The sequence below is a fragment of the Cystoisospora suis genome (assembly GCF_002600585.1).
Source record: "Cystoisospora suis strain Wien I chromosome Unknown contig_1476, whole genome shotgun sequence".
Taxonomy (NCBI): Eukaryota; Apicomplexa; class Conoidasida; order Eucoccidiorida; family Sarcocystidae; genus Cystoisospora; species Cystoisospora suis.
Genome location: NW_027154276.1, coordinates 253 through 22,421, shown reverse-complemented (window position 1 = coordinate 22,421; position 22,169 = coordinate 253). Strand labels below are relative to the sequence as shown.

General features: G+C 41.7%; 1 protein-coding gene across 1 annotated transcript; it reads right to left on the bottom strand.

Moving 5' to 3' along the window:
* Positions 1 to 765: 765 nt before the first annotated feature.
* Positions 766 to 22,164, bottom strand: CSUI_003347 (surface antigen repeat-containing protein). Its single transcript, XM_068063545.1, has 12 exons — positions 20,181 to 22,164; positions 19,214 to 19,284; positions 17,903 to 18,081; positions 12,678 to 16,809; positions 10,809 to 11,873; positions 9,877 to 10,003; positions 6,968 to 9,270; positions 5,378 to 5,764; positions 4,505 to 4,612; positions 3,951 to 4,043; positions 3,170 to 3,238; positions 766 to 2,667 (listed from the first exon to the last, which is right to left on the bottom strand). Exons 1-12 carry the CDS (start codon positions 20,188 to 20,190, stop codon positions 2,071 to 2,073), a joined length of 9,141 nt encoding a protein of 3,046 aa, XP_067924474.1. The 5' UTR covers positions 20,191 to 22,164; the 3' UTR covers positions 766 to 2,070.
* Positions 22,165 to 22,169: the final 5 nt, after the last annotated feature.

Below are 22,169 nucleotides of genomic sequence, written 5' to 3'. Positions count from 1 at the left end.
TTAGCTGTCTTTCTATCTATCCACCTGAATCTATGTATCTACTAACTACCTTCAAGCTATCCTCTGTCTATCTTTACTCAGTCTACCTTTGATCTATCTACTGATAGACATTACTTAGGTGACACAACTCCAGGAAGAAGTGGATCTCTATCTATAGCTCTCTCTATTTCTGTTCGTCTTTGCCTTCTCTCTTTCTCTCTTTTTTTCCATCGGTGTCGGTCCTTTCAATCTCATTTTTATCTTCTTTGAGTTCATCATCATTTTCGAACTCTTTCTGCTTTGTCGACACACGTCGGAAAATATCTTGTTATTGTCTCTTTCTTATGCTTATCCGAATATAAGGCCGTCGCTTTAATCGTGTTACCCGTCTATACATAGGTCCTTGATACCTATATATGTATATACAGGAATACGTAGATACAGATGCATATTTGATCTTTCAATTGTGTGAGTACTGGGGAAAGGAAAAGAATGAGACAGAAAGACGTAGTCGACATGAAGACCTTGAGATGTTATTGACTATTTCATCCTCCTGGGGTGTATGTACACTCCACATCCCTATTGTCTACCATCGAGACAATCTCATAGTATCTTTCACATCTTCTCATTCTTTTGAGAAAAGAACGAGTGTGTTGATCCTTCCCTTCTTCGTTTCTTTCCTCTTTGAAAGAAAAACAAAGACATGAAGAAGATCATGGGAGAAATGAGATTACTAATCCCTCAGAATTACAAAGTCTTTTCTGTTCGAATAGTACGCAGTTCACTCGGGCAACATGAAGACTTAGCTAGCTTAGAGAACACGAAGTCTGGATTCACACACATCTTCCTCTTCTTCAGTTTTCTTCTATCAGTTTTGAAGAGAAAGAAGAAGAGAAAGGAAGAAGAGAATATAGTCTCCCATCCATTCTTTCACTTGAAGAAAAGAAGACAGAAGGGAAGAAAGAAAGGGAGAAAGAGAAAGAAAGGGCGAAAGAGAACGTAATATGAAAGTCTTTCCTTCTCTTTCTTTTTCAGAAGACTTTTCACCTCTCCATGGAAGCTATGGTTATCCAACAAATGCAAAAGCAATCACTCAGCATAATTTGCTTCCTTCAGCTCCTCTTCAGGTGTACGTACACCCCGGCCTTCCAATCAAATTGAACGTGGAGGGAAGAGCAGTGAATGAAAAAGACTTTCTTCTACGCATAGAGACAATCACACTACTTTCATGACGTAGTGGTAACAAATACAAAAAGGATGTATACGTGTATGAGTACCTATGTATATATATATATATATACATGTATGAATATGTATGCAAGTATGAAGATGTATGTATGTATGTATAAGAAATATTCATTGATATTAGAGTGAAATCTGCCTTTCCTACGCAGAAAGAAGTGAGAAATCTGGGACAGAATGAGTGCTTGAAGAAGGTAAGAGATGAAGAAAAGAGAACACTCAAAGAAGATGAAGAAGAATAGTAAACACTCGCTGTACATACACCACACCAAGTCTCTCTATCTTCAGTCTCGTCTCTCTCCTTTGCACACATGAAACTTCTTTCACCTCCCCTCTACCCTTTCCTAGATCGCTCCTAGAATCTTTATCTCCATGTATGTAAGCATATGTAAGCATGTATGTATGTATGAGGATACTCCTACGAATACATGTATATCTGTACTGACTGATAGTTGATAGACAGCATACGCACACAGATGGGTATACCTACGCATACATGGATAGTCTATAGACGTATCTCTCTCAACATCTATGTGTTTATACGTTATCTCTACTGAAGCGACAGTGTATATCGGCTGGAGAAAGCCCTTCTGATATTTGAGAGGAAGAGAGACCTATCCCTAGTGATATGAAGAGACGAGACGATCTACAAACATAGAGAGAGAAAGAAAGAAGAAGAGGGATTTTTCTACGAAAGTGATAGAAACCAAGATGAAGAAAGAAGAATGACGGAAAAAGAATCTGGTAGAAAAGAAAGCTCTTCAACAACGACCTCTCCCTGCTCTCCTTCTCTTAACTCTTTTCTTTCTTTTCTTTTCCTGTAGTTCAGATCTCCAGCAGTTTTCTTGTTTACTTGTGTAGAAAAGCTTGCATGAAAGCAGGGGGTCGAGGAAGAGATTTCTGCATGTTGCCGCCATCGACTCTATGATGTGAGAATGACTCTTGACAGTTATCTCTTTCTGTCTCTCTCTTTCTTATCTCGTCATCGTAATCTCCTCTTCTTTCTTTAGATTTCATCTCTCCTACATCATTTGTCGAAAGATTTACTTGAAGAAGTGGAATAGGTTCTGATAAACTTCCTCCTGAAAGAGATGAAGATGAAGCAGAACCATAAGGCTGAGGTGTATGTACACCTGCTCCTCCTCCAAGACCATCTGCATCTTCCCCTTTCCCTCTTGACAGTCGAGGTTGTGAAGAATGGCCCTCTTCATGTGACATATGGAGATTCTTGTGATTTTTTTCCGTACATAAGCCGAACGTTGGAGACGATGAAGGGACAAGATGACTATCAGATGTGTTGACGTGAGAATGTGATGAGTTAGGAGCCTGGAGAAGAGAGGAAGAAGAAGAAGGAAGAAGAAGAGAATCTTCTTCTTCTTCTGTCTGGGGTTCAATCGTACGATCCGCTTCCATGATGATAGCACGTCCTGACGGGCCAAGATTATCCTAAAGGAGAAAGAAAGAAAGAAAGAAAGAAAGAGCAGGGCGATGGAAAAGGCAAAATGAAGAATGAAGAAGACAGAGGATAGAGGGAATGATACATAGAGAGATCGATGAGGCAGAAATCTTGGAAGTAAGTGGGAGAGAAGACAGAAAGAGAGATGGGATAGAGAGAGACAAAGAGAAGAATGAAGCAAAGGAGAGAGGAGAGAACGGTTCTCCTCTCTCTTTTGCAAACTATCTAACTTTGGTCTCTCAGTATATCGGAGAGTTGACGGAGAAGAGAATGAGGACTAGTCAGAGAGAGTGAAAGAGATAGAAAGACCAAAACCCGGACAGAAAGACGAGAAAGAAAAAGAGAAGAAAAAGCGAAAGTCCTGAGAGACGAGAAAGAAGAGAATGCGTGGAGGCATCATACTAGAGTTGAAAGAATTAAAAGAAAGAGGAAAAAGAAAAGAAAAGAAGCGAAGAGGAAGAAGAAAGGAGAGAGAATAGAAGAAGAACTTACAAGAGCTGATTCGAAGAACTGCATGCGTCTCGATAGAAAATCGCTCATCCTAGATAACGTCCATACGCGCTACATACACACACAGACCAACAAGCAAACAGCAAGATACATACAGATAGAGGGAGAAATAAAGATATCCATCTGTATGTACAGAGAAACATACACCTGGATAAGCAGGTGTATGTTGCTCTTTCTCTTGACTTGTCTTTCATCTCCAAAGTATCCTGCAGCTTCCCCATCAGGGCACACCACAACCTCTCCCACTATGCACAGATACCTTAACGTCTCCGTCTTCTTCTTCTATCACTCTCTTCTTCTTTTTCTTCCTCTCTGAAGACAATCCTATGATACGAAGAGGGAACAAAGCGAACAAACTGAATAATACACGCAGAGATCTTACGTTTACAGACTCTAGTTCCAGAAGTGCATGCGTCAGCACATATAAATAAAGGAGAAATCTTACTCAAAAGAGAAAGAAAGAAAGAAGGAGAGAAGTCGTGAAACCAATTCGTTCTTCATTTCCCCTTTACACATACACCTCCCCAGACTACATTCATACATACATACAGTACATAGATACACATATATATATAGAGAGAGAGAGACGTATGTGGCTGAATTTCATAGACAAGATTAAGCTGCATGCAAATAGGTCAAGGACTATGGAAGAGACTCATAATTCCTCATTGTCATCATCTCCTACATTCTTTCTTTTCAATCTCCATTCTTCATTCTTTGTTTTCCTGTTTCCCCTTCTTTCTGTTTCTTCGAGTGTACATACCATAGCGAGCTCTTCGTTTCTTTTCGCAGTTTTCTGTGCCTCATTCTTCACTCCCTCTACGGTAGGAGGCACACGAAGCGCTTCAAGCAACTTCTACACACCAAAGAAAGAAGAAGAAAAGAAGACAGAGAGAGAGATACAGATATGAAAAGATAAGATAGAAGAAATGAAAGAACTAGGGAGAGATGAGAGGGGGTAGGTAGACTAGTGAGATTGACAACAAGAGAGCATGCAGACCCTATCTATCTATCTATCTCCTTTCAGACAGAAGAGAAAGAAGAAGAAAGGTGAAAGAAGAGAGAATCCTTCGTGATCTTTTTCTCTTTTTTATCTATCTCTTCAACATTCCAGTGACACCTCTCTCTACACCATGCTAATATTGTAATACAACTACTATGGCGATCACTCTATAGGCATAGCAGTCCGGTGGGAGGAGCAAGGAGGGGGGGGGTGAACAGGAGGTATCCCTTACTCTCCCCCTTCCCCCCCCCCCTTTTCCTTCTTCCTTCTCATCTAGATGTTGGTGAAAGATGAAAACCCACTGACTCACGGACCTTCTCTAATTCTTCTTCTCTTTCTTTTTGCTTTTGCTTTTCTTCCTCGAGTGCATGCAGTCGACTCTCGAGAAGTTCCTTCTCCTCTTTCTTCTTTTCGTCAAGTTTCTAACAGCAAAACAACAGAAGGAAAAGAAAAAGCGAGAGAGGTTGTTTGAAATAAGAGAAGGCAAAGAAAGAAAGAAAGAGAGAAAAGAAGAGGAGAGAAAGAATGAAGAGATCTATCTAGTAACGGGGTGCCATGAAAAAGCCTATGCACTCGGCGAAATCTCGTCTCTCCGATCTTTTCTTTCTTTCTTTCATCTCTTTCGCTTTTTCTGTGTTTCTCTTTGTAACGTTCCTTCATCATACTTACAAGCAATTCACCTCCCCAACTGATCTATGTATCTATACATATATACACATATATATCTACATACACGCACGCGTGCTTACGTCTCCACATACATCTGTTCATAGAGAGACCCCATATGCATGTGCATGCCTCTACAACTGGCTAGGGTGTATCTTTCTACTGTTCTGTAAGACAAGGCAGAGGCACACAGCTATCTAATCAAAGATAGAATTGATCCTCTATATGTCTATACATACTCTCTATTATCATCTCATAGAAATGTAGAGACCTGCTGTGATCTCCCATGTACACCGACAAGATACACACCTCATCCATATATATAGATACGTGTAGAGACGCCTATGTCTATACATGCATGTAGAGAGAAAAACCCCCAAGACACAAACCACCCCGCACATCTAGAAGATAGCGGTGAAATTCACCGTCTCTTTCATTCTTCTCTAGTTTTCTTTCTTTCTTTCTTACACTTTGACCTCTTTCTTGCTGTTCTTTTCGACCTCTCCTCGTCATGAGCTTACCTGAAGATGAATAAGCGTTTCAGAGAGCCGTTGAATTTCTTCTTGTTTATGAAGAGCTTCTTTCATCAACTTTTCTTTCTCCCTCGTTAGCTCCTCTTCTAGAACTTGTATGCGTAGAGCACTCTGTTGCTTTTCTTCTTCTTTTTCTTGAAGAGAAATGGAGGCTTTCTCGATCTTGCTTTGCATCTCAAAAAGACGTTCTTTCTCTATTTCCTGATGCCTTTCAAAGTCCCTCTTTGTTTCTCTTAACTCTTCTTTCAGTCGGTCAACTTCTTCTTCTCTCTTCTCTCGCTCGAGATAGGCTTCTTCACGTGTCTTCTCCATCTCCGCTGTAAGTGCAGATAAGCGACTCGAGAGATCTTCACATGCAGTCTTCAAATGATTGATCTAGAAAAGAAAAAAGAATGAAAGAAAAAGAGAGAAAGAAAGAAGAGGACAGGGGGTACAATGAAGTAAGCTGTTTGGAAAGGTCTACATACAGGCAGGAGCATGATGAAGGAGAAGAAAAGAATAGAATGAGAGGGAGAGACGCGAGTCCTCATCGCAGAGAGATAGCTCCACATCCGCTCTCTTCTTCAGTTACACCTGGTAAGTGTCGAAGAGACATACAAAGCTTCAAGAGAGAAATCTATAGCCTTTCTTTCTTCATTCGGAAACCCATTCTTTATCTTTCATGGATGAAAAGAATCTAGGTAAGAGAGATGACTTTCCACATTGCGAATGAAGCTAGTGATAAGCTTGTCTCTCGAGCAATCCTTTCAAATGTTTGAGGAATTGTTTCATGTCTCTTCTCTTTGCATGCACAGGAGGGAAACGGGAGATCCGAGTGTATGTCTATAGTAAATCGAGATATTTACGTCAAGTAGAAGAAGTCTGAGGCTTCTTCATCACTATCACCGAACTGATCTATACACTCCTCCCATGTGTGAAGATACATCGGCCATGCGCAGATATACATAGAGAAACAAAAAGAACGTATACATAGATATATAGGAGATACACACGTTACGCATATACTGATTGAGTAGAGAATCGAGGAGACGAAGAGAAGCCTTTAGCGAAAGACCTGTACACAGAGAAGTTCGAAATCTCTATGACAACCCATCTCGAAACACTGCACATTTCAGCAGATATCCACACTCATATCTATCTATCTGTCTACAGAGAGAGAGAGGAAAAGGTAGAGAGACGCATACACGTATGTACGTATGCATATATATATATATATATATACACTACATAGCCACATATACATGGATATGTATGGAGATATTGGGATGGAGATATGTATGCCTAATACGTACGAACAGAAACATACGATGAACAAGCGAAAGAATGGCATGTGAAGACATAAGCAAAGAAAGGGCCCACCTTATCTATTTAGATCGATACACACACCTCTATATGCATACAGCTATATTCTCTGTGTCTACATATACAATTATAGAGGCTGGGATATCCTGCCGTTCTCCTGCAGTCTTCCCTCTTGGAATGAGAAGAAGAAGAGCCTTTCCGAAGTTTGCCATGCAGAGAGAGGAAAGAAGAAAACGATCATGGAAGAATCGAAGAGGTCTCGATTCTCTTTCTTACATGGCTATCTTTATTGGCGATTTGTTCGTGCAGCATGTGCGCATGTTTCTCTTCTTTTTCATTTATTTCTTCTTTCAATCGATTCACTTCGTCTGTACATCTTCTCAGTTCTTCTTCTTTTTGCTCCAGAGATGTCGATAGCTCCTCCATCTTCTTTGAGAGACTCTCACGTACTTGAGACGTCTCCGCTTGTATCGTCGATTGAAGCTGTTCTATCTCTTTCTTCTTTGCATGCATATCTTTCTCTTGTATATAGAGAAGCTGCTGAGTCTTAGCATACTGTTGAGCTAAATCTTCATAGGCCTTCAGCATCTTCTGACTCTCGTCATCCCAGAGCTTCTCGAAAGTCTTTCTCAGTTTCTCTCCTTCTTCTTTGGCGATATCTTTACGTAGACGTTCTGTTAAGTTCTTATTTTCTTCTTGGTAAAAGGTCTCTAGGTCTGTCTTTACACTCTTGACTTTCTCTTCATATTCTCTCTCCTTCTGAGAAGTGACATTTATCTCAACTTCTTCTTTCATGATCTTAAGTCGTTCTTCATATTCATATCGAATCTTCTCTTCTTCTTCTTTCATCTCATTCAACAGCTTTTCTCTCTCTTGAGAGAGACGTCTTTCTTCTCTCTCTTCCACTTCTTTCTTTTGTCTTTCCGAGGCTTCAAGCAGCTCTTTGAATCGATGGTCACTCTCGGTTCTGATCTTTTCTTCTCGTTTCTCCATTTCGCTTCTCAGAGACTCTTCATGATGTCTTGTATGTTCTTTCATGCTATGAAGTTCTTCATGTAGACGAGATAAGCTCTCTTGGAGATCTTTTCTTTCCTTCACTAAAGATTCTCTTTCTGCCGTCAACGCTTGAAGTTTCTCTGAGAAATCTTTCTCTAACTCGCAGCGATAATGTTCTTCATTTTGTCGTGTCTTTTCAACATCTTCCAGCTGTCTAGAGATGTCTTCTAGACGACGGCCAAAGTTTTCTTCAAGTGTCTCCTTGGCAGCTAGCTGCTGACGGAGACTCTCTAAAGCAGTCTCGAGTGTCTCCTTCTCAAGAACTTGAGTCTCGAGATCTTCAATCCGCTTCTGTTGAGCTTGGAGTTGTTCCGCTGCATGCGCTTCTTTCTCTTGAAGACGTCTGGTCCAGTCTTTCTCTGTCTGTTCCTCTACACGAGTTTTCTCTTGAGAGACTTCATTCAAACGATTCTGCAAGTCTTCAACAAGTCTTTGGTTTCTCTGCAGTTCTTCACGTAGTTCTGTCTCTCGTGACTCGTGTGTCTCCTTCCATTCTTGTAATGTCTTCTTCATGTCTTCTTCATGTCTTGTCTTCACTTCATTCTTCTCATTAGCTAGCTGCGAGGCTGCCTGTTCTGATGTCGCTAGCTGGCTTCGGAGTGTCTCCACTTCACTCAGTTGAACTTGCACTTGTTCCTTAAGCGTTTCGACGGTGGCTAGCTGAGTAGCTAGCTGTGTCTTGAGGGTATTGGTTTCAGCAAGTTGAGCATTCAATTGCATCTGAAGTGTCTGTACAGCCGAAGAGGAATCTTCTTCTTTCTGTTCTTTTTCTCTTTCATAGGTTTCTCTCAATCGATTGAGTTGTGTTCGTAATTCTTCCTGTACGGATGATAGAACTTCGATTTCGGCTTCTTTGTCTTTCAGTTCTTCTTCACGTTGTTCCTCTCGGAAAGCTTCCTCAGCTAGCCACTGGGATTTCTCCCTCTCTAGCTCAGACCGTAGCTGGGCTTCGATGGTCTCTCTGTCCGCTTTTCTTTCTTCTCTCTCTCTCTCGAGTTCTTTCGCTGTATCTCCTAGAAACACCTGGAGTCTTCGTATCTCTTCAGAGGCATACTTCCTCTCATACATTTCATCCGTCCTCTCTCCTTCCTCATTTTCTGTCTGTATTTCTTGATGTGTTCTCTGAGAAGCTAGCATCGAGACTGGGGAACTCGCAGGTCGCCCTCTATGCTGACCTTCTTCTGTATCGAATTCTCCCAAATGTCTCTCTCTCGATTCTTCGTACTGCTGTATCTTCAGTTCAAGTTGAAGTTTCTTCTCTCGCTCTAGATCCATTTGTCTTCGCAGATTTCTTAGCTCATTCTCCATTTCTTCTTGAAGCTGTCTTCTCATTCTCTCTTGTTTTTCTTTTTCTCTCTGTCTCTCTAATTCATCTTCGCTCTCCTTCTGCTGTCTCTGTTTCAAAAGAGCGGAGAGTTCTTGACGGAGCTTCTCACACTCCACTGCATGTCTCTGCTGCAGATCTTCAATATACTGAGCGTGCATTTCTCTCTCCCGAGCCAAAACTTCCTCGGACATCTTGGCTAAAAGGAAAGAAACGAAAAGATTAAAAGGCAAGGAAAGACACACAGACAGAAAGATAGATTCGTGACAAATAGATAGATAGATAGATATAGATGGATACATCACATACACATACATGCATCCGTACAGACAGACGGGTAGACAATAGATAAACAGATGCTTGGTAGGCAGATAAATAGATAGGCAGGCAGGCAGGTAGAAGGATAGATCGATAGGAAAAGGAAGAGATACGACACTCATAGCAAAAGTCTACAAGACAGCTGTTGTATCCAGGTAAAAGAAAAGGTGTGTATACACCTGACTCTTCTTCTTGTATTGATCGCACGTATACACACGTGTAAGCGCAACGCAGGTCTCCCCCTCTTCTACGGACGTTCCTCACACTCATCGGTTGCTCTCCTGTTTCTATAGTCCCCTTAACAGAAGCACTGTAAACAGAAGAAAGAAAGAAAACTGGAGGAGAAAGAGAGAAGAAGTGGAAGGGACAAGACGAAGAAATGCGTGATGGTGTTGAAAGATAAAAAGCCTCGAGGTGAGAAAAAGCCACTATCTCTTCTCTCTTGTTAGATGCGAGTTTTAAGCTACCTCTCTATCTCTTGACTTACACGCTGCTGCAGATGAAGATAACCTCTCCTTTTCCTCTTCTACTTCTTGTTCTCTTTTCTGTCTCCGATCCATCTCTTCCGCAAGTCTCCGCCGGAGGTCTGAGACTTCCTTCTCTCTCTCATTCAGCTGCAAACACATCCAGAGCAGACAACTCCAAAAAAGCATAGCTAAGATGATTAGGATAGTAGAGATGGAAGCAATCGAACACATTAAGCTGAGTATAGACACTAGAGATCGGTATCATACATCGAGATGCGAAGGACGAGTGACAAACTACACCCACATCTATACCTATCTATCTTTGACCGATCTATCTATCTATCTTTGATCTATCTATCTATCTATCAAGAAAGCCTTCGTATTACTTCACTGAATTCCTCGAGTCGATACAGATACAGACACCTGGATGTGTACAAAGAGCCACGATGAAGATCTACGCTTGCTGCTATAGAAGTAGTCCCATCTTCTGTAGTTAAATATACATACATAGATATATACAAACATATATAGATACAGATATATACGTACATAGATTTATACATATAAAAATAGATAAATATACATACATAGATTTACAGAGTCAACATGACTATCAAAGATGTGATCGATCCACATCCATGTGAGGCGTTCTCATCCTTCACAGACTGAGATGAAGAAGAGAAAGAGAAAAGGCGAAAAAGAAAGAGAAAGAAATGGTATACGCAGAGATCTATGAACTATCTCGACATATGTTCGTTCATACACATATATGCATACACACACATATCCGGATAGATATGTGTATGTACGTAGATATATATCATACATGGACTATGTGCATCCCTCTGTATGCCGCCTATACATATAAGTGGAGGAAGTGTCAGCAGACAAGGTCCTTATGTATTGAGAGAAATGACTACCCAATTTGAAATCTTCTTGTCGATTGTTCTACCTGAGCTTGCAGTTGCATCGATTTCTCTTGCTCTAGAGATCTCGATTGTTCAGCATCGATGCATGCCCCCTGTAATCTATCAATCTCGCCTTGTAGATTCATCTTCGTCTCTGTTAGAGTTTGGATTGTCTCCCTCATCTCTCTCTGTTGTTCCGAGAGTTCTATCTCTTTCGTTTTTTCTGTCTTTCTTTGTTCTTCCATCCATTCTTTCATGAGATTTTCCTTCATCTTTCTTAGGCTTTCTTCTTTCTCACTCTTCATTTCTTCAATTTTCATTCGCAAGCTTTCGTTGTGTTTCTCTCTGAGAGCTTGAAGTTCTTCTTCATGTCGATGGTTGAGTTCCGTAGCTAGCCCATCTTTTTCTTGGGAGAGTCGATGAATCGATTCATCAAGATGCTTTCGATGTTGTGTTTCTAGAGAGTCGATTTGATCTTTCAACGAGAGAACCTGTCCTTCCTTTTCTTCTAGAGATATTTCGAAATGAGAGATCCGCTGAGACAAAGCAGAAATGTGTGCTTCATGCGTCTTCTTTTCTTCTTCATAGTCATGTGTGAGCTTTATCACTTGGGTCTCTAAAGACTGTTGCATGCGTTCTTTCTCTTCTAAGAGACGTTGAGACGAACACATCCAGTCTTTCTGTGTATCATCAAGTTTTCTTCTTTCTTCTTGAAGAAGCTTTTTCAGCTCATCTCTTTCTAAACGTAACTGGAGTTCTTCTTGTTGTCTTGAAAGCTTCTCTTCTTCAAGCTTTGCATGCGAGGCATGAATTCCATCGATCTTGCCATACAGCACAGATACCAAGAGACGTAAATCCTCGATATGGAACATCGAGGTTTCTAAATTCTGAAGAAGATAAGAATAAGACGTCTCTAAATGACTGTAAGCGATTCTTTCATCATTCTGCTCTCTTTGAAGATCTTCTATATGACGGCATAGAGGCTCGATCACTTGTTTCTGCTGTTCTTCTATAAGAAGCAAATACCCCTCCGCTTCAGCTTGGCAAACCTCCATCTCTTCACGGAAGTCACTCTGCCTCTTCAATTGCTCTGTTAAAAGCTCTGTTAACTAGACCCGCCACATCACGCAGACACACACGCCCCATAGCATGGATGGAAAAATTCAGAGAGGAGGAGAGATTACAGAGAGACGGTGGAGGATACCTTAGAGATAGAGAAATAGTTGAAAGGTAGAGACTGAAGATAACTAAACAGATAGATGGATACACAGACCGATAGATGATACACAGACACATACATACGCACATATATCTCACGTCCACAGACCCTCACTCCTCGTAGACATACACATTTCTGACAGGTGAACGGATAAGCCGAACAACAGATAGACAGAAGATAGAAAGATAGATGAGCTGAAGATAGATAGATAGATTAAAGATAGATAGATAGATACATACATGGATAGATAGATAGAGAGATAGATAGATAAAGAGAGGTGGATAGATCCATGGCCCGAGTCTGTATTGTGATGTATGAGGCCTACGGTCTGCATCGAGACTGAAGTAAGAGAAAGCCGGAATGCGCATGTCCCATAAGATAGACCAAACAACGCACTTCAACATGTATAGACATAGAGGCAACCACATTCTCTATCCTTAATCTGTCTATCTATCTATATATCACGAATCTATCTCTCGTTTATCCAGCTCTCAGTAATCTATCTATCGGTAATGCATCTATCAGTAATCTACCTCTATTCAATCTAAAAGTCCACCCCTATTCTATCTCTCAATCTTTGATCTGTCTCTCTGCGTGTATGCCTTAGGGTTTACTATGGAATGCAGTAGGAAGAAACGAAGAGGAAGAGTCATCACTTCTTCCTCTTCTTCTTCTTCTCCGTCTATTCTCCTACCGTTTGAAAGGCTTTTTGGACTTCTTCGGCATCGACAACTTCTCCTTCATCTTCTTCTTCGAACCACTCTTCTTCGTCTTCTTCTCCCTCTCCATCTAGATGAAATTCATCGAGATGAAGAAACATCTCTCCTCTATTATTCTCTCCTTCTTTTTCTCCTCCCTCTTCTTGCCCGAACTTCTTCATACCACCATCTAACACAAATCCCCCCTCTCCTCCTCCATCTCTTCTTACATGGAGATGACGATCTTCTTTCAGAATCTCTTTCAATAGCGATTGCTCGTCATCATCATCTTCTTCTTCTCCTTCTCGTCCCCCTCCGCCTCCTTCTTCTCTTAATCTCCTTCTCTCTTCTTCTTCTTCTTCCTTTGTTTGCGCCTGATGCTGTTTCTGTTTTGCCCCTTCTTGAAGAGATCTGTAGAGACGTGTCTTGGGAGAAGTTAAAAGCATCCTCATCATCTTCTTGCCACTTCTCTTACTCTTTCTCTCTCTACTTTCCTCATCTCCTACCAGCTCATCTCCTATGACACCTTCCTCTTCTTCTTCTCCCTCTTGATGGAGATATGTCTGTCCTCCCACCCCCGCGCCCGTCACCAGATGGGCTTTCCGAGCATGTCGATTGAGGAGAGTCAGAAGTTTTCGGAGCTGCGTTCTCAGAAGGAGATTTTCTTCTTGGAGAGAATCTCTCACTCTCTTATTCTCCTTCCCATGAAGCTGATCTAACACACCGTCTACATCTAGGAGAGCTGAAGATGTCTCTGACAAAATTCCATTCAAACTTCTTCTTCGTCTTCCCTCTTCTTCTCCAGGTCTCTTTCTTGTTCTCTCTCCTTCTAGATTCTTTTCTTCTTCTTGGTCACCCTCTATGTGGGGGTGCTGGTTGTCTAAGCTTTTCGTTGATCTTTCTCCTCTTTTTGTGTCATTCTCCCACCCTTCTTCTTCTTCTTCCCCTGCTTGATGGGCATTTCTTTGAGAAGGAAAAGAAGATGAAGATAGAGATCCTCTCTTCTTCTCTTCTTCTTTCTTCTCTTTGCCTTTTAGAGCTAGAAGAGTAGCTTGTTCTTCTATGTAGCGACCTTCCTCTTCGTCACTTCGATAGAAACGATCTACGCCATCGAAATCTTTCTCTGCTTCCTGTTTTCTTTCCTCTTCTTCTTTCTCTTCCTCCTCATCGTCGAGACTTCCGTAAACCCACTCCCCTCCTCTATGATCTCCTTTCATTCTTCTTATCTTCTCTTCCTCATCTTCTCCGTCTTCCTTCATTCCATCTATCATCGTCTTACTGCTATGTTCCTCTCCTTCTCGAACATAAGGCGACGGCTTCTCCATACCATCCACCTCAAGTCCTCTCAGCCTCTCCTCGTCGCCTTGTAAACCTCTTCTTCTTTCATCTCCATAGAGAGACGTAGTCATAGCAGAAGAAGAAGAAATTACCGCTTCACTATGACGAGTTGAATGGTAGTTCATCATGAATTCGCGATAACTTCTCTCTCCCCCTCCGAAATACTCTTCATCTGCGTCTTCTGTGTTCTTGGAGATTTCTCGGGTTCTTTCTCGTGCTTCTTCATCTGTAATTTCGTCTGTCTCCGCAAGATTAAAGACCTGTGTACGGGGTGTAAAGCCTTCCCCTCTACTCAGGGCGCTTCTTCTCTCTTCTTCTCGCTTCTTCTCTTTTCCTATTGCTTTGGTGACACCATGTATCTTGAGCAATGGAATTGAAGAAGAAACACCAGAAGAAGAAGAGAGATCTTGAGATGTAGAATGAGAAGAAGGAGGCGCCTCCTGGGGAAGAAGAGAGGACGGAGAAGGTACAGATGAAGAGAAAGAAGACGAAGGTATAGACAGATGAGGTGTGGCTTCGCGATGAATCGATGTATCGTCATCGATTCTCTCATGACTACTTCTTCGTCTACGAGAAGAAGAAGGAGAATCTTTGACTATCGGCCCATGGATATCTCCATTCATAACGTGTCCTTGAGAAGGAAAGAAAGAAAAGTGCCGGCTGTCTTGCACGTCTCCAAAGTCTTGAACTTTCTTTTCATCTTGGCTTGCTTCTTCATCTCTCCCTAATCTTCTCTTCTGTTCTTCCGCCAAGTGATGATCGCCAGGTGGATAGTTCGACTGCTCCTCTTCTTCTTCATCTTTCCTCGGAGGGTGTACATACACTGCACTGTTGAGATGATGATCTGAGAGATTCCCTACTTTCGTCAAGTCATCTTTCTTTCTCTCTTCTTGTGAGTCTCTTTCAAAAGATGAAGGAGGAATCGTATCTCCTTCATCCTTTCTTTCTTCTCCTTCTTGATCTTCTTGTTCTTTCATCTTTAACTTCTTGTCCTCTTTATCTCCTCTCGCTCCGCTATCTCTATCCTCTCTCCCAAGACCTCTTAAGAATCCTTCTGTCTCTTCTTCTTGTTCTTTTCTCCATTCATTCAAAGCAGAGATATAAGAAGGAACAGCATCCGAAGTTATGCTCTTCTCTTTGAGAGAAGAAGAATATCTATCTCTCTTCTCTTCTTCATCTCTTCCTGTTCCCCCTTCCTCATAGGCAGACAGAAAACTTCTTCGCTTTCTTTCACGCGATCTTGTCTTTCTCTCATCTAGAGGACCTCTCGAGATCATTTCTTCCTTTCCCTCCATATCTCTATCTCCTCCCCTTACAACCAGCAGATCATCTTCTTCTTCTCCTCTTCCTTCTTCTCCCCCTCTCTTCCTAAGAGAGATCTTTTCTCCTTCTTGTGTAGAACTCCTCTTCTGTTTCTTCTTTTCTTCATTTCCTTCTTCTCCCTCATTTTCATCCGGAAGAATAAGAAGATCATCTTCGTTTCTCCACATGGGCGAAGAAAGAGAAAGAGAATCGTCACCGTCGTCTTCCTTCTCTGGAGGGAGAAAGTCTTCTCTCGACGATCTGTCGCTAGTCATGCTAGCTGTCTCTTCATGACTCGATTCTTCTATATCGTCGATGTTCAGACCTCCCACCATCATTCCACCTCCTACTAGATGAGTTTGGAGTGAAGAAGATGATGGAGCTATGAACTCTTCTCTCTCTGCTTCCTTTCTTCTCTCTTCAGTCTCTTCGTGTCTCTCCACATACAACACAGAGACAGAAGAAGAAGACGAAGAAGAAGAAGAAGAATGAGGCAATAGACTAACTGAAGAAGATACCATCGAAACGACACTTGAAGAAGAAGAGGAAGAAGAAGAAGAGATGTGAATTGAACCTCTCTGTTCATGTTGCTGTGAGACAGAAGAAAAACCTTCAGAAGCATCGTGTTTTGACAAGTGACTAGACGTCTGTTGGTGACTGTACAGATGAAGAGAAGAAGAAGAAGAAAAGGGGGCATGCTGCACATCGCCTGTACTCCTCGGAGGCGTGGGAAGAGATGAAGAGACTGACGGAATCTGAAGAGAAGAAGAAGAAGGAGAAATCTGCTGTGAGAAAGGTCTCCTATCTTCACGTGGAGAAAGAGGAGAGGTCGAAGGATCACCTCCAGACGTAACCGAAACAAGACTTTCTCTCCTTCGAGAAGACGAAGAAGAAGAAAATTCAAAACTATGATGGACACTACCTGGAAGATGAGAAGAAGAAGAAGAAGTCGGATGAATCTCCCTACCTCCCTTACGTTCATCGTCAAAATTGGATATCCCATTGATATAGTTAACAGAAGAAGAAGAAAGTGTAGATTGTTTTATATCAGTCTTAGTTACATTTCGGCAAACATGCAACGAGTCATCTTCTTGTTTCTCTTCTTCTCTCCTGTTCTGCCCTACATCCTTCATATCCCCCGTCTCACTAGTGACCTCTTCTTTCTCCTCCTTCTCTTCTTCTTCTTCTTCCTTTCTTTTCTTTTCTTCTTCCTCGTTCTGTCGTTCTTTCTTGATATCCGTTTCTTGTGAAGAAGGTGAAGAAGAAGGAAGAGCGTTCTGCTGTGCAAGTAGCGGAGCAGAGAAAGGCGGAAGAATAAAAGGCGGTTTGGGAAGAACCGAAGAAGAAGAAAGACCTCCAGGTGTCTTTACACCCGAAGGACCTCCCCCTTGTCCTCTACCAGCTGTCGATTGAGTTGAGCTATCACTGGCTTGTTGCTTTATATTCAACCCGGGAGTAGCCGTATATAAACTCCTCGCTCCACGTCCTCTGAAGAAAGGAAGACAAGAGAAAGACAAAAGAAAGAAGGCGAGACGAAGAGCCAGAGAGATGAAGAAGTCAAGGAAACCAAAAAAGCGAGAAAGACAGGTCACGCACCACCTATCTCTCAACATCTCAACGACAATCCTCGACATCCCCTACCGCAAGAAATCCAAATACCTACCACGCCTGTCTCTGTTCGGAGAAGAAACGAACTAGAAATGCGTATAGAAACATATACAAAGGAAGTAGATACATACACATATGTAGAGATATAGATTTAGATAGAGAGCTAAAGAGAGATGTAGATATAGATGCATACTGATATACAGGTGCACGGATGAAGAGAAGCACAAGTCTCTATCTCTATGTATGTATGATAGAGAGAGAGAGAGACCTTGAAATGAACTTCTTCCTTTCTTACGTACGTGTCTACACCCACTTCTATAGACAGAAAGAACTCTCTCTCTATGCATACTAAGCATGTACACTCGGATAGCGGTTGAAAAGACGTGTTGAACGGTATCTTCAAAGAATGAAGAGAAACTCGCCAAGGTGATGTGCGACTACAACAAGGAGAGAGGTCGATCTGATAGCTTTCATCCCTTTCTGCGTCTTAGGAAGAAGTATGGACAGCATGCGAACCCATCGATACGTTCTTCTTCGATTTCATCTGTTAAGAGAGAACGAACAAGAGACTCTTTCTTCATTTCTCTCCTTTCGTTTTCTCTCTCTCTTCTTCTTTGTCCTTCTCACATAGAAAAGAAGGAGACAACTCGAAGAAGGACTAAACCTATCAACCATCCTTCTGCTATAATCGCCACGCCACCACCCCCCTAACCTCCCTTTCTCTCTCTCTTTCTTTTTCTCTCTCTCTCTCTCTCTATCTCTCTTAACGTCATAAGACTCAAAACTAACTCAACTGTTGAAAGAAGGAAGGAAAGAAAGAACGAGCGGAGGGAATGAGTTTTAGAAGAAAGACTATCTTTTCTATAGATTCGTAAGAGCTCCTGGGTATAAGAGAAGGAGATAGAGAAGAAGGAGAAAAAGAAGATGAGAGAGATGAAGGAATGGCGCTTGTCTCTTTACATAACAAACTCACCGTGAGAAAGCAGAGCCCAGTTTGTGAGACTGGGAAGCTCCTGCTATTCCATTGGTAGGGAGCGAAGACGCTTTAGGAGGAGGAGGTAAGGCCTCTTCTTGCTCGACCAAATGTTCTTCGCCTCGAACGATCCATCTCTTCAACTTTTCATTGTAATACATCTTATTCTCTTCGCCCATCTGACGGAATGGGATAAGCATGATATCAATCCAGCAACAGAGAAGGAACAACGAAGATGGACATGAAGAAGAAGAAAGAAAGGGAAGAAAAACTCACGAGTGAAGTATCTTATTATGAAAAGAAAGAAAGAAAGGACACTGAGGGAATGAGGTACCGTGACGTGAAGATGGATTGCGAGAGGTAGATGTGTGCGGCGGATAGGAAAGAGGGAGAAAAGAAAAAGATCGATCATCTGTGAAGAAAGAAATATGAGAGCGCTACTAGATCTATTATGAACCCACCAAAGTGTAGATGAGACAACTATGAGCTGTATGTCCACTTGAACCAACATGCATGTACACCTCGGCGGAACGGGGTGTACATACACCCGGGACAGGGTCTATGTACACCTGGGACGACAAGTATGAACACCTCAGAATCGTCTTGCTTGAAGATAAGAAAAAGGTCCATGTGAAAGTTTCATATTTATACTGGTGCTTTTGAGAAGAGAAAACATAAGATGACCGTAAGAGAAGAATCATAGCGAAATTTATCCTTCGGCACGAGCATATTTTGCTTATCCACGAACAGAAACAACCCCGCAACTGAGATAAACGACGAAGTGTATGGATGCTTACTCCTCTATTACTTTGACTCCTATGATATGCATGCACACGTTCGAATGTCCTGTGGTGAAGACGAAATGCAGGCAAAGAAACTTCCTCTCTACTACTCCCACAAAGAGCGAGAAAGAGAGAGAAAGAAAGACCTGATATACACTTCACATATAGCCATCTAATTTGACACATGTTGGTAAGGTCTCCATACCTAAAGCAGAGAAACATCTATACATAGATACAGGGTCTATCTCTATACATAAATCTACACCTACACGTATATAGATACATATGTCGAATGAGAAATCTTTACATAGGAATGATATGAATCTTTGCCTTACGTAGCAAAGATGCAAACAGGAGGGACTATTCGTGAAGGAAGAAAGAAAGACTACCTGGAGAAGAAGTACCAAATGAGATATACGCCAGAATGCCAAAAAGAATGTAACAAGAAAGAAAGAAAGAAAGACAGAGGGGCACTTCCTCATGTATCATTCGAACAGAAAGAAGAAGAGAAGAATGTGCTCTTTCCTACATGGGCCTTCGTTGCTTTCGTTTGTTCCTCCTCATCATTGGCCTTTCCTCTTTTGAAAATTTTCCACAAACCTACACGCAATGAAAGAAACCCAAACCCAACGTGCAAGGTGTACATACACTCTCACACACGCAGGCCTTGAGAAGAAAGAAAGAAAGAAAGAAAGAAAGAGTGAGACAGAAAGAAAGAAAGAAGTCTGTATGTGCCGAGAGAGGAGATCGTATTGAAATGCACGCCATATCAACCTAAAGCACAAGCAGGAGTGAAGAAGAAAGAACATACACCTATCTATCGATTTATCTTTCATCTAGTTTATCTGTCTATCTACCTCGGTCAACTTTTTCGCTATCTCTTTATTATAGATCTATCTCTATGTTTCTCGCTTCTATCTACGTGTCCTTCTGGAGCCTATCTATCCCTCAGTGCTGAAGAGGTCAGATGCAAAACACACATATAGCCACACATACATAGATAAATAAATAGGCAAAAAGATGAAAGATAGACAAAAAGATAAAGATCGACTAGCGACAGCTCAACAGGCATGTATATGTATAGATAAAGACTTGATAGGAGACCTGCAGATGCCTATGCAAGTTGATATAGAGGGACATCCAATAGAAAGAGTGCGTAGTGTAAAGCATATCCATACAATAGAGATCTGTGGGGGATAAGGCTGAAATCGAGGAAACCCTTCACTTCACTTGCCGAAGGAATGAAAGAGAAAGAAAAAAAGACTGAAGAGAAGAGAGAAAGAAGACTAGAAGGTGACAGAGAGAAAGACAAGTGAGTGTACAGACACCTCTAGTTGAACCGCGATAGTGCGAGTAGTTGGCGATAACCTGCTAAGTGCATACAAGACTCCGGGCCATTCTTCTTTCTGTTTAGAGAAAGATCGGCACGTGAAATTTCGGGAGAATCTCTCAAAAGAGTTAGAAAGAGAAGAGAGGTGACCCTTGCGCAAACTCACCTGCCGACATCTTTGCTTAGAGAGGTAGAAGAAAAAGGCGAAAGTTGAAAGATGAAACGAGAAGATGCAAATGAGAATGATAGAGAGATAGAAGAGAAAGAAAGAGAAGAAGAGTAAAAAGAAGAAGAAGGAGACAAATAGGGAGGCTGAGAGGTTGAACGAGATAGCTAGTAAAAGTTCTTAGAAAGAAGAGGATAAAGAAACGAGGAAAATGGTGAGAATGGTATGGAGACAGAAGACGTGTTTTGTCTCTGTCTCTCTCTTTTCCTTCCCTCTCCCTCTCAACAACCCCAAGGAGAAGAAGAGGAAGAAGAAGAGGAAGAAGAAGAACCTTTCTCTCTCTTTGGAGAAGAAAAACAGGCGAGAAGAGTCAACCTCTCTCTGAATCTCTCTCTAGACGTCTCTTACGCAGAGAAGAGACAAGGTACGTGACAAAGAAAAAAGAAAATGAATGGAGACAGGAACAAAGAAGAAGACTTCAAAGGTGAAATAAAGAGGAGAGACAGAGAGAAACGTGTAAGGAAGACGAGAGAGAGCAAGAAGACGACAACAAGAAGTAAGAGAGAAGGAGAGGACGAAAGAATGAGAAGAAAGAAAAAAATGAAAGAAGTACACACCCCAATTAGAGATGAGGAGGAGAGAAAAAGAAGAAAAATGAAGACACGGAAATAAACACATAGAAATAGAAGAAGAGATGAGGCAAAAAATGAAGTAGCTCGCTGTGAGCTGAATAAGATCTCAACTGACGGGAATCATACAGTCTTCTTCCTCTTCTGTCTTTCTCTCGGGTGTATGTACACTCGAGAAACCATCGTCATCGTCGTCATTCCCCTTGAAATTGGCATTCCCAGGATTCCTACCTATTTCAATCCTCTTTCTCTTTCCTAGCTGGTACAAATCTACCCCTCAAAATCCCAACGCGATTCCTACTACTTCCTTCACTCCTCTCTCTCGCCTTCAGTTCCTTCCTGTCTCTTTCCAAGAGCTCTCTCTCCCTAGACGGAAAACTGTCGTACTGATAAAGAAAGGCAAAACAACGAGCGACAGAGAAGGAGAGAGAGACTACATGCAGGAAGAAAGAGAAGAGAAAACGAGAGACGTTCTTCGTTTCATCTCTTAATGGTAGATGGATAGGCATATGTACAACAAAGAGTTGTTGAAGAGAGAGGAGGGAAAGCTTCTCTTTCTCTTCTTCTTTTCTCAGCGAAGAAGAGGAAGGGGAAAAAACGAAGGAAAGCCTTCAAGAGACGCAAGACAAGACATGCATCATCTTGATAGAGAGAAAGTTAAGACGACCGAAAAAAACAGAAACAAGTCACCTCGGTCTCCCCTCTCTTCCCCCATACAAGTCTACAGACAGAAAGAAAGAGAGAGAAGAATACTCGGCGGTAGTTCGTGTGCGTGTGAAGTTTTCCTTTCTTTCTTTTCTCTTCTCCTTCACGGGCAGGGACTCCCTGCTGGATTTCTTTATCTCATAAAGAGAAAAAAAAGAAGAGCTCTAAAGTGAAGTGTTTGGAGATCTAGAGGAGAAAAGTGTCAACGCTTTGATAAGCAGAGAAAGAAGAAAAAGAAGAAAGGAGGAAGAGGAGGGGATGAGGCGGGAGACGGGAAGAATTTAGAGTCTTAACACTTTAGGTCAACAAAGAAGAGAAGAGAAACAACCGAGACAGGCAAAAGAGAGAAAGAAAGAAGAAAAGAACAAAGAGGAAAAACTCCTCAGCTAGAATTGAGAGAATTCTCCTGTAAATCTTTCTCTTCCATTAGAAAAGAAAGGTTTGACGGCTCGATTAAGAGATTGATTGAAGCGAAAAAAGAAGAGGAAGAGGAGTACTTTTTACGATAGATATTAGACAGATGTATCTGCTTAGAGAAGCGCTTACAAGAGAGGAATAGAGAGAAAGGCTTACGTATGAGATAGGTAGTAGTTGCGATTGACGTCGCGACTGTAGGCATATGAAGACTTACTGCTTGCTTCATTCAGGTGAGAGA

Coding starts and splice junctions, on each gene's coding strand:
- CSUI_003347 (XM_068063545.1), bottom strand. Junction 10,004..10,808: donor CGATGCAACTGCAAGCTCAG/GTAGAACAATCG, acceptor ATGTGTTTGCAG/CTGAATGAGAGAGAGAAGGA. Junction 5,765..6,967: donor TCGCCAATAAAGATAGCCAT/GTAAGAAAGAGA, acceptor TTTCTTTTCTAG/ATCAATCATTTGAAGACTGC.